Genomic DNA, 10,108 nt, shown 5'->3' with positions numbered 1-10,108 from the left:
CCCCATCCCCCCGAATGCCCCCCCCCCCTTCCTTCTTCTTCTCCCAGCTTTATATGCTGAGCATGACGCCATATGTTATGGAATATCCCTTGGGTCAGTTGGGGTCAGCTGTCCTGGCTGTGTCCCCTCCCAGCTTCTTGTGCCCCCCCAGCCTGCTCGCTGGTGGGGTGGGGTGAGGAGCAGGAAAGGCCTTGACGCTGTGTGAGCACTGCGCAGCAGTAACTAAAACATCCCTCTGTTATCAACACTGTTTTCAGCACAAATCCAAACCATAGCCCAATACTATCTACTATGAAGAAAATTAACTCTACCCCAGCCCAAAACCAGCACAATACTTCCGTCCATCACTTTAGTATCTGTGTAATATGTATGTGAAATAAGCCACAATAATCATGTTCCCAGTGAACTGCAGTTTACTAAAAGTTTTTGAGGCTCACAGTTAGCTATGGAAAAATTTCACACATTGTTTAAACCCAGAATAGATTTACTCATCTAACTGCCTCTCCTCTCCCAGGGTGTCCTAGTGGGGAGAACACTGGACAGGGACACATGAGGTGTGGAGTCAGTTTCTGACTCAGTCATTAACCTGTCAAATGTGCCCCTTCTGTGTGAGTCAGTTAGTGTGAACGGTTTAGATGGAGAAATAGCTAGCACAGAAAAAAAGGTTGAAGAGAGGAAACACACTGAGAAAGCAGTGTGTGTGAGACAGTCTTCCAAGGACACCATTTGCTCTGCGAGAACTGACAAACTTGGAACACCAAGAGACTGACAGCTCTTGCTGCTAGCATGTTAGCGTGCATCAGCAACAGGTTGTGTAACTCAGACCGCACCAGAATGGTGTTGGCTGCTATATGCAAATGACAATTACAGCTTTATATATCTACCCAATGAAACAAGGAACCCCCTGAGGAACTTTCCAAACACCTGCCTGCAAGCCACTGGTGCACAAGTATGACCTCTAATTCTGGGGATGCAGTTGGGGGTTGGCATCCCAACTGTACTATAAGGTGACTGTCTTGTAGGTGGTAAACTGCGTGAGAGAATAAGTGTTTTGTGGGAATAGTTACCTGCTACTAACAGTAACAGCTGAATTATATTAGTAATAACAGCTTAATTAATGAAAGGTGTTCTAAGAAATATTGCTTATTATCTGTGTTTCCCCCACAACAACTTAATCCTTTATCAGGGAAAGGAAAGTTATAACAAAGTTGCTCTGTGACTTTTGCAAATTTGTTTCCATCCTATCCTTGCGTACTTTGTCTTGAAATGTTTGCTACAGAGAGGGTCTTTATTTTGTATCATCTGTAGAATTCCCAGCACAACTGGCACTTGTAGTGTCCACCTATTAACTGGACGTGCAGTTAATAGTACTGCTTTGTTCTCGGTTTTGTGGAGCAATTATAGATTTATGAAGTCACAGAGGGCCTGACGCTGCCAGTTGATGACCTTTTATTTTGACTCTCTTTCAGTTTTGTTAGCCCTGAAGACTGGATAGATTTCTCAAACATAAATATTGAAAATGCTGACAAGCAGAGAAACAATTCTTTGGCACTGGGGGCACTGATTGATGGCATCCTCTCACAGACAAGGAATGACATGCGCAAGCAATGTGAGATGGTGAATGTTGCGTTTAGAAATAAGGTGAAGGAAGTCAAGGATGCCAAGCACAAGCTAGAGACACTCCTTGCAATGGTAAGTGGTAGGGGACAGTCAGTGAAAAAGTGGAAACAATGGGCTTGGGTTATCTACCAGTTTTCTCAATCCAGTGGCTTGAACTACTTTGCTTTAAGAATTTTACCTTTGCACTATTGGCAACCCCTGCTACATTTGCCTCCCTGCCCCCCTCCCCCCCCCCCCCCCCCGCCCACCTTTATTTCCCTCCCCAAGTCATCTTAGATTTTATTTTCTCAGCTCTGTGTGCACCACTACGGAGGTGAATTTCTGGAATCACTCACTCAATGTAAGTGTTGCTGTAGACATCAGTAAAGTCAGGATTTCTCTTGTGATTTTTTAGTTACATGGGGCTCCTACAGAATTTTCACAATTGTGATATAAGAGCCTAATAACTTATAAAATCAGGGTCAATGTGCTCAAAATTTGATACATGAAAACTGAGTGTTAATGTAAAAATTAATTGCTGAGCATAAATCTCCAGTTTCACTCAGAACAGTGATACCTGCTTTCCAATGAATCATAATCCTGGCTTACCTTTGTAAAATATCCTCTGATGAAATAACATCTTAACAGAATGAGTGTTACTGTGATTGTTATTACTATAACTATTAAAGAAGATGATGATTTCACCCATTTTAAGAGACTGTGCACCACTTCCTTCTGTTTGATTTGTTAAGGTGATGGATGAGACTGCCTCACAGGAGAAGAACATTGCAGCTTTAAAGAAAGCAATCGCTGATAAAGAAGGACCTGTTAAGGTGGCTCAAAACCGCTTGGAAGCAAGAAACCATCGCCCCAATGTGGAATTGTGTTACGACACAGTGCAATACAGGCTGATTAGTGAAGTTCAAGAGATTACAAAAAATATGCAAAGGCAAGTGGAAATGATGAAAGAGCGGAAAATCTGTGGTATAGATTACTGGGTTAATTTAATGAGTCAAAGTAACATCGGGTCCCACCTATTCTCCCTGAAAGGTTGGGAATTACTTTTCCTTTAAGGGCAGGACACTTTAAGGGAAGCTGCATGGATATTGTCTCTCTGTGAATCCCCTTCCATCTTTTTTTCCACTCAGAATTCTTATCCCATATGAAAAAAACCTATCCGTGTGTTTTCAACTAATGTCTGCCTGTATTCTCCCTTTTAGATTAAAGAGCACACTGGCACAGGCTGAGACAGTGCTGAAAGGTCTGAGCCGCCGACAGCTTTCCTTGGAGGAGGAGATCCAGGTCAAGGAGAATACCTTGTACATTGATGAAGTGCTTTGCATGCAAATGAGAGAGTCTGTTTACAGCTTCTGAAGCCATCATACTGGGAGAGTGTGTGTGCTCCAAAGAGCCAGCTCCTGCTCAAATTTTATTGACAAACCTCTAGATTTATTGTTTTGGCTCAATGCTGTCCTGGTTCTAGTTGTGCAAGGTAATTAAAACAGACCTAGTACTTACAGCTACCTGTTTCACAGCTATCTATACTCTAGAACACCTGAAGAAATCTCCCGCTTGGCAATAAAATTCCAGAATAAGAAGAAATGTCCCTTCTTCCATGTTATTTATCTCGTGTGCAACCAATGGTATCTTTTGCCATTGAAAGGTCTAGAAGTTGTGGAAGCTAGAGCAGGAGTCTCCTCATAAGTCACTTGTTGGAAAGCTGGGCAAGTGGGAGGGGTGACTCTCAGGACTAGCTATAGTATGTTTTGTTCTCAACATCTGCTGTTAAGAGCTAGGCACAGGGTGTATATCAAACTTAACAGGAGGAAGGGACTGGTGATACACTGGATAGTGCATCTGACTGCATCTGAGTCAAAGATCAAGCCAAGGCTGACTTTGCACTAATCACTTCCTCACCTCATGTCTCAGTTTCCCTATTTGCAAAATGGAAACGAGATGGGCTTCATTGGTAAGGTGTTTGAAGCTCTACAATGAGAAGTGCTGAAAAAAGAGGAGGGCCTTATTTTCACTAGAGAAGCCTGTAAGGATGGAAAAGGGCTCACTGCTTCCTTTGGTTCTGGTGAGGAAAAACAAAGCAAGGGCAAGAATAAATGATGCTGGAGACATAGGAGGCTGGTTCCCAAGTCCAACATTTTAATGCATGGAGTGTAAGATTGTCCCTTGCCTCTCTCTTGCTGTAATGGTATCTCCCTTTCAGAGGCACTGCTGTCAAGATTCAAATCCCTTACTAACGCCCTCCAAAGGATCAGTTCATTGCTTGCTGATGTCACTGGGTGTTCTTCTCTCTCCCCGTGGTTTACACCATTGGGTAGGTGATGACAAAATAATTAAGCTCTGAGTCAATCAGGTATTTGAACTTCCTGTAAATATCGCACAACAGCCGATCCTCCTCACTGGTCTCTTGTCGGGCTGTGTAAATCCTGACCTGTATGCATGAATGACAGTCATGTCTCTCAGATAGAAGGCTCAGCCCATTAAAGCTCGCGACAACAAGAAGCCTCTGTGACTAATGAGGAATCTAGATAAGCCAAATTCCTTGGTTTTGAGTAAAATCTTGAGGTTTTACTCTGTTTTCACTCCAAACTGACTGAAAACATCATCTCCTGCCAAAGAATTTTTGGGAAGAGCAAGGTTCCTTTTACCCCCAGAACTGATGCATCCGCAGATCTGGGAGGATCTACTGAATTCAGAATCTAGGATGCAAAGTAGCATGACAGCATGGTTTACACCAGCTGCAGTTGTGGTCTGGCCCCAGTTCAACACAGCATCCCTAAAGAGTGAGATGTGTTTAAACCTTTTTGCAGTTTAGTGGGATTCAACCCATATGCCTCGATTTAAGCACAGACATAAGCACTGGGCCTGGGAAGTGACTGAGAATCCCTAGCTTAGACTAGAGGTGACAGAGGGAACCCCAGTCTAGGAAGGACTTGTGGAATTCTTGGAGCTTGTTATTAAGCTTCTATAGTATTTGGTACATGGCTAAGTAGGTTGGAAAGCCCCATTTCTGTGAATGGTTCTCAGGCTCCTTATAACGCTAAAACATAATATAGGGAAGGTAGTTACGTTAACATTTCTGTAAGTGACCTTTCTATGGGCAGGGGGACCTCACCTTTCTCTGGGTACTGGAGAGAGGAAGGGAATAGGAGTTTTGAAACACAAAGTCTTACCTTTATGGTAGTCAAAATGCATTTCCTTTCTGTACGGTTTTGTAGCAGCCTCTCCATAAAGGTGACACTTAGAAATGCCCAGACTTTCAGAAATAACAACCTCTTGCATGACAAGATGAGCTGTAGCAGCTCATCATCCAGCAGCTCATGGTCATTGTTTAATTCCAGTGTTAATTTCTTGAAAAAAATGAACACTGTTAGTACTACTGAACAGAACTTGTGAATACAGTAACAAGAATTCAGTAAACAAGTTTCCCAATTTTACCAACGAAGTGACTGTCAGCAGATCAATTTTGTACCTTGACATTAGCAGAGAATCAGTTTTGTATTATAACAGTACAGAAATCTCCACTCTCCTGTTAAGATGGGGGTGTCCCTTGTGCATTACTGTCCTGGTATTACTGTCCTGTGCATTACTGTCTGAAACCAGGACAATTACATACCATCCTAAGGGATAGACAACTTCTATTACCACTAGAAGATGCTACACCCACAGCTCATGCCATGATCTTATTTGACATATTGGAAATTATCCCAGATACAAGAGTAGATCTAAAGACAATTTCTAGAAAGCTTTACAGATCTCTGGTGTTTATTGGAAACTCTGCAATGCAACAGAACTTAAAGAAAGCTGTCAGCAACCATCAGGTATAAGGCCGTGTGCTTCCCTCAGGCATGCAAAGACCTGATGCTCGTTTACACGTGTCAGCTGTTGCACATTTTTGGTGACACATCCTTGGTGACACCAAAGTGCTTTGATATGCGCATCAGTTAATTTCCATGTGCTGTAAGACATTTGTGCATTGCCAAAATGGAGCAAAACCATCAGTGTAGGTTGATGCAGGCTACAGCTCTGTAAGCAAACAAGGTGTACAAACTATTTTCCTCATATGCAGATTTCCCTGCAAAAGGGTGGGGTTCAGAAAAATCTGAAAGGATAAGAAAGTTATCAGTTACTAAACATGAAGGTGTCTAACCAGAATAAGCCTAAAGCTTTCTTACAAAAATGACTGAAACGTTCTTTTTTCTCACAGCTGACATTACAACCACCACCAGTATTTCGAGTGTTTTAGCTTTTTATGAGGGCACCCTGACATCAGCCTGACAGTGAAGACTAGCATAATGGGAATTGTAACTGGACAAGGATAATCACCTGAACTAGACTATAGCTGCAGCACTGGAATGGCTCACTTATGAAAACTACCCTCTGAACATAAAACTGAAGTGGTCAGGAATTCCTATTGATGACTGCTGTCATGCAGAAGGCCTATATGATTACTTAGCTTTGTGATACTGCAGTAAGATGTCACTACTGTTTCCCTTACCTGCAGAACATGCCAGTAGGCTGGGAGGAGGTTGGTGAGGGTAGGTCTCATTGTCCAGTGTGCGTCATTGAAATAGCAGCTCCGTAGACTGATGCTCCTGACTGGGATCTCCACTAGCAGGATCCTGGCTAGGTGATCATGCTTCATGACTCTTTCAAAGAAGAAGTTCACTTTCAGTTTTGGGGCTCTCTTGGCCAAGTTTGCCCATGACATTCCCCAGACCACTTGCCCATGAGGGTCATGGATATGACATTTGATATTCAAGGTGCACAGGGAATGAGCGCTGTGCTCCCGCAGGATGTCCAGCAGTTCATCAGAGATGCAGTTATAATTGAAAGTCAGGATGACCAGGCTGTGGAACTTGGACATAGTTTGGTGGAACAAAGTGCTGTTGTAGACAGGAAGGTGGAGACTGAAGAAATCCTCAATATTGATTTCAGATATAAAGCCTTTATTTGTCAAGAAGCTCAGAGAATTCAGAAGCTCACAGCCTTCTTCCAAGGTTACTCTTGCTCCTTTTAAGTTGAGATAATCAAGCTGTTTGCTCATTCTTTTCAGGAAGGTAGCTAAGGTCTTGATAAACTGAGCCCTGACCACGTTTTTCCAGATCAAGCGGTCTAATTCCAGGTACTTGATGCTCAGGGATACTAGGCGACTGTTACACTTACTCAGGCGTGAAAGAAGACCTCTCATAGTCACTTGAAATTTTTGGGTAAAGGCAGTATTGTAAGGATTCGATAACTTGATCTCAAGGTGCTCCAAATACTTGCCAAATTTCTTGACATACCACAGTGCACTTTGAAACTCCAATGTGTGTGCCCTTGATGGTCGGCCATAGAATGTGATGGTTCTTCTTCTCCAGAGGGATCCTGAGTACATGGCCCAACTCCATTTTTTACAGACCAAGGCAGCCTGAGATCTGTCCCTGTCGTCTAACCAATGGAAAACATGCCTCAGACAGACATCAGGTAGATGAGCCCAGGAGCGCTGCTCAGGTTCACTGTCATCTTCCATTGAGAAGACAGTTTTTCACTTCTCTTCTGGGTGTTGAGCCAAACCTAGATGAAGAAAGCTGTGGGTAGATATCTTGCCATTCCCAACAGAACAGGCTTCCAAGCAAGTGGATGAAAGTTTGCTTCTTCACATTCACAAAACAACAATCCTTTCTTTGCGTCTGTACTCAAGCTGTCAGGGTCAAACAAGCTCTTGGGTCTAAACTATAGTCTAACCTAAATCAAAAGAAAAAAAACAGTAAGTGAAGAACAATCACAGTACAAGCACAGGACACATCTTTTAACCTTTTGGCCTTCAGTCTAGCTAAACAGTGAAACGGTATCAACTGCTGATAGAGCAGCCACAACCTTTAGAAACCTTTGGTTAGCATCACCGGTAATTGATAATTGTTTGTGGCCTGATGCCTAGTGTCTAAAAGTATCCAGTGCTTTGGGCTGTACACATTGGAACAGTACTGTTGGTGCAAAACTAGTGCAAATTACTTTTCTTATCCTTCTGGGGTACTGTTCCATGACAATCATCTGAGGCAGTACCCTGCCATAGAGTAAGGTCCAATCCCTGTTGAGAGTAATAAGCAATATAAGCTGTTCCATCACTCAACTCAAGCAGGATGTTCAGTTATGGTGCTCCAATGGACAGGGAGAAGGCTGGCGAGTCGGGAGAGCAACTGGGTAGCGATAAAACACGTAAGTAAACAACCACAATGCAAGAAGTTACCAGTTCCACTCTCAAGGCTGGACTGTGTAAGTATTCAGCTCCCTGCACACTTTCCCAGCTCTCATACTCTCCCTCCGGAGTTCAAGATTTGTTTTCTCTACCTCCGACGCCTCCCTCCCTCCTTAAAGTTCAGCCATTGCCATGGAGCAAAGAGGTAACGTTTGTGATGTCATGACAACTGAATTTATGCAAGGGCAAACAGTGAACAAAGCTGACTTGAGCCAAGTCATTTGGGCTAAGGCGAAGATAGTGAAAAGGAAAAGCAGGCTTGTTTGGTAGTCCCTTAGGAAGTGAGAAATACAGGCCACAATCTACAAGCCAGGTGCAGGCCGTGTGTCTTCTCTTGTCACTTTTCACCAACCAGATAAATGGATCAAGTGGCTGAGCAATAAACAGCCAAGAAGGGAAGTGATGTATCCTCTATCTTTTCAGCTATAAATTGCAAACTTCAGCTGTGAAATGCAAACTACATCCCACTAGTGCTTGTTTTCATGAGGACTTTTACAGATCAGGATATTGACTCTGAACAGCCAAAGGGCATGGAAAGCTAGTATTTTGTTAGTACCTTTGCAGAGAGGCAAAAATTCAGAATGTATTTACTTCCCACCTCTATAGTGCACGTGTCTTATCATGTCCACTTGGTAAATCACTCCTTAGCTCTCGGGGATGAAACTGGAAAAACATCTAGTGATACTTTGTTATGGTCTACCCCCAAATCAAGGCTTATTGACTGACTGGACTACAAGAAGATGCAACTCAAAAGTACATGATGCCAATCTCCAAACAATCTACTGTTCCTCCTTTGCATGTGCTGTTCTGTTGGGTAACAAAGTTGAAATGGATGGAAACAACAGAGGCACCATAAGAAGATGAAGAAAACATGCACATCCCCAAGAGTCTGTTTACAACTACAAAGGCTCAGATAGTTCTATTTTAGTTTTATAAACAGGCATGAAAGAACAGGCTGACTGGCCAGTTCAGCTTCAGCCTGCTGCTTTCCTTTTGGCCTACTGTTCTTCTGTCACACATTATCTCTCTGCCTGTATACACTGTCCAATTAGCACCACACCTATTCTTAGGGATTCCCCCTTCCCATCCAAAATGCCAATCCAAACCCCCAGCTCTCAAGATAACCCTTAGAAACTGAGCATGTGGATCTCATTACCACCCAACTGTCCACCTCTTGTGTTTAATACCCCCATCTTCCCCCAAGAGCCTTGTTTTGCAGAACTGTCAGTCATTTAGAAGGTCTTTACATGAATGACCCCATTTTGCCTGTCCAGACAAAGATCCGAGCCAAGTCTTGAAATACGGTGGCTCAAGCTGCAGTTTGCTAATGGGAAGAGCCTGAAACTTTCCCTGTGGAGATGGGGGTGGGGCAGGGCAGGGGAAGAGTCAAAACACATCTGCAATGATCTGGAAGCCAAAAAGCCAACGTGCAGAGGAAAGCAGAACAGCATATAGGGCTGTAATACATAGAAATACATGTGTATTAATAAGGGATATTTATTGAGCAGTACTCACCCATATTACAGTGTGTGAATATAAAGGGTTCAAAGACCATCACGTGGAACTTTTTTAAAACCACAGCTCTTAGGAACTTATAGAAAGTATGTTTACAAGCCAATGGTGGAACTCAAGAGGTATCCTGCAGTGTTACTGCATTGACTTCACCATGGCTCTAAGCCAAGTCTTAGCCATGGAGGCGTCTCTAGCTGTCAGCTCCGAGTTTAACTTGGTGGTGGTGGGAAACCAAACCAAAGCTTTGGAAAAAAACAGAAGCTACTACAGCTTTTTCCAGAGCAATTTTTCAGGTAGAAGTGTTTTAAAGATAAATGTTTTGCATGTCTTGTTTTCCTCTAGGGTAGTATAAAAAAACCCCAAAACTCAACAAAACAAATAATTAAAAAAAACCACCCCCCAAACAAACCACATTCTTTGCACTTGGCCTTTCTTTGCTGCCTCATTTGCTACAAAGGACATCCCAAAGTGTTTCCAGTACAATATTGTGCAGTTACACCAGCTGTCTCCTCCAGCAGGAGCTGCAGAAGCCAGTGGAGAAAAAGCAAACGAACAAAAACCTTCTGTGGCTCATAATTAATTACCAGAAGTAACAGGAGCCGTGGCTTGGACACCCAAGCGGGCAGCCCAGCCTCTGAATCCTTTTGCTGCTCCTTCTGACGTGGATCTCAAGGCCACAGGCCCGCAGAGGCGCTAAACCCACGGGGTGGGGTCGGAGGGCAGCGGTGCTGCCGCGCTCAGGCA

At 43.3% G+C, this 10,108-nt stretch overlaps 2 protein-coding genes across 3 annotated transcripts in view; one reads left to right on the top strand and one right to left on the bottom strand.

Annotated features, from left to right (window-relative positions):
* The window catches only part of TEKT1 (tektin 1), a 9,306-nt gene extending 6,144 nt beyond the window's left edge, over positions 1 to 3,162 (top strand). For both annotated transcript variants that reach the window (XM_009318823.1, XM_009318824.1), the window contains exons 6-8: positions 1,470 to 1,692; positions 2,352 to 2,548; positions 2,820 to 3,162. In XM_009318823.1, coding sequence (XP_009317098.1) covers positions 1,470 to 1,692; positions 2,352 to 2,548; positions 2,820 to 2,973 — 574 coding nt within the window. In that variant the 3' untranslated portion in view covers positions 2,974 to 3,162. The remainder of the gene's footprint in view (positions 1 to 1,469; positions 1,693 to 2,351; positions 2,549 to 2,819) is intronic.
* A 662-nt stretch (positions 3,163 to 3,824) lies between these two features.
* FBXO39 (F-box protein 39) lies at positions 3,825 to 7,126 on the bottom strand. Its single transcript, XM_009318822.1, has 3 exons — positions 6,113 to 7,126; positions 4,788 to 4,964; positions 3,825 to 4,045 (listed from the first exon to the last, which is right to left on the bottom strand). The coding sequence occupies exons 1-3, from the start codon at positions 7,124 to 7,126 to the stop codon at positions 3,917 to 3,919; spliced, it is 1,320 nt and encodes a 439-aa protein (XP_009317097.1). The 3' UTR covers positions 3,825 to 3,916.
* Between the last annotated feature and the right edge of the window lie 2,982 nt (positions 7,127 to 10,108).

This window comes from Pygoscelis adeliae, unplaced genomic scaffold (assembly GCF_000699105.1).
Source record: "Pygoscelis adeliae isolate BGI_AS28 unplaced genomic scaffold, ASM69910v1 Scaffold392, whole genome shotgun sequence".
NCBI lineage: Eukaryota > Metazoa > Chordata > Aves > Sphenisciformes > Spheniscidae > Pygoscelis > Pygoscelis adeliae.
The sequence above is the reverse complement of the archived record's forward strand: the minus strand, read 5'-3'. Positions and strand labels throughout refer to the sequence as shown.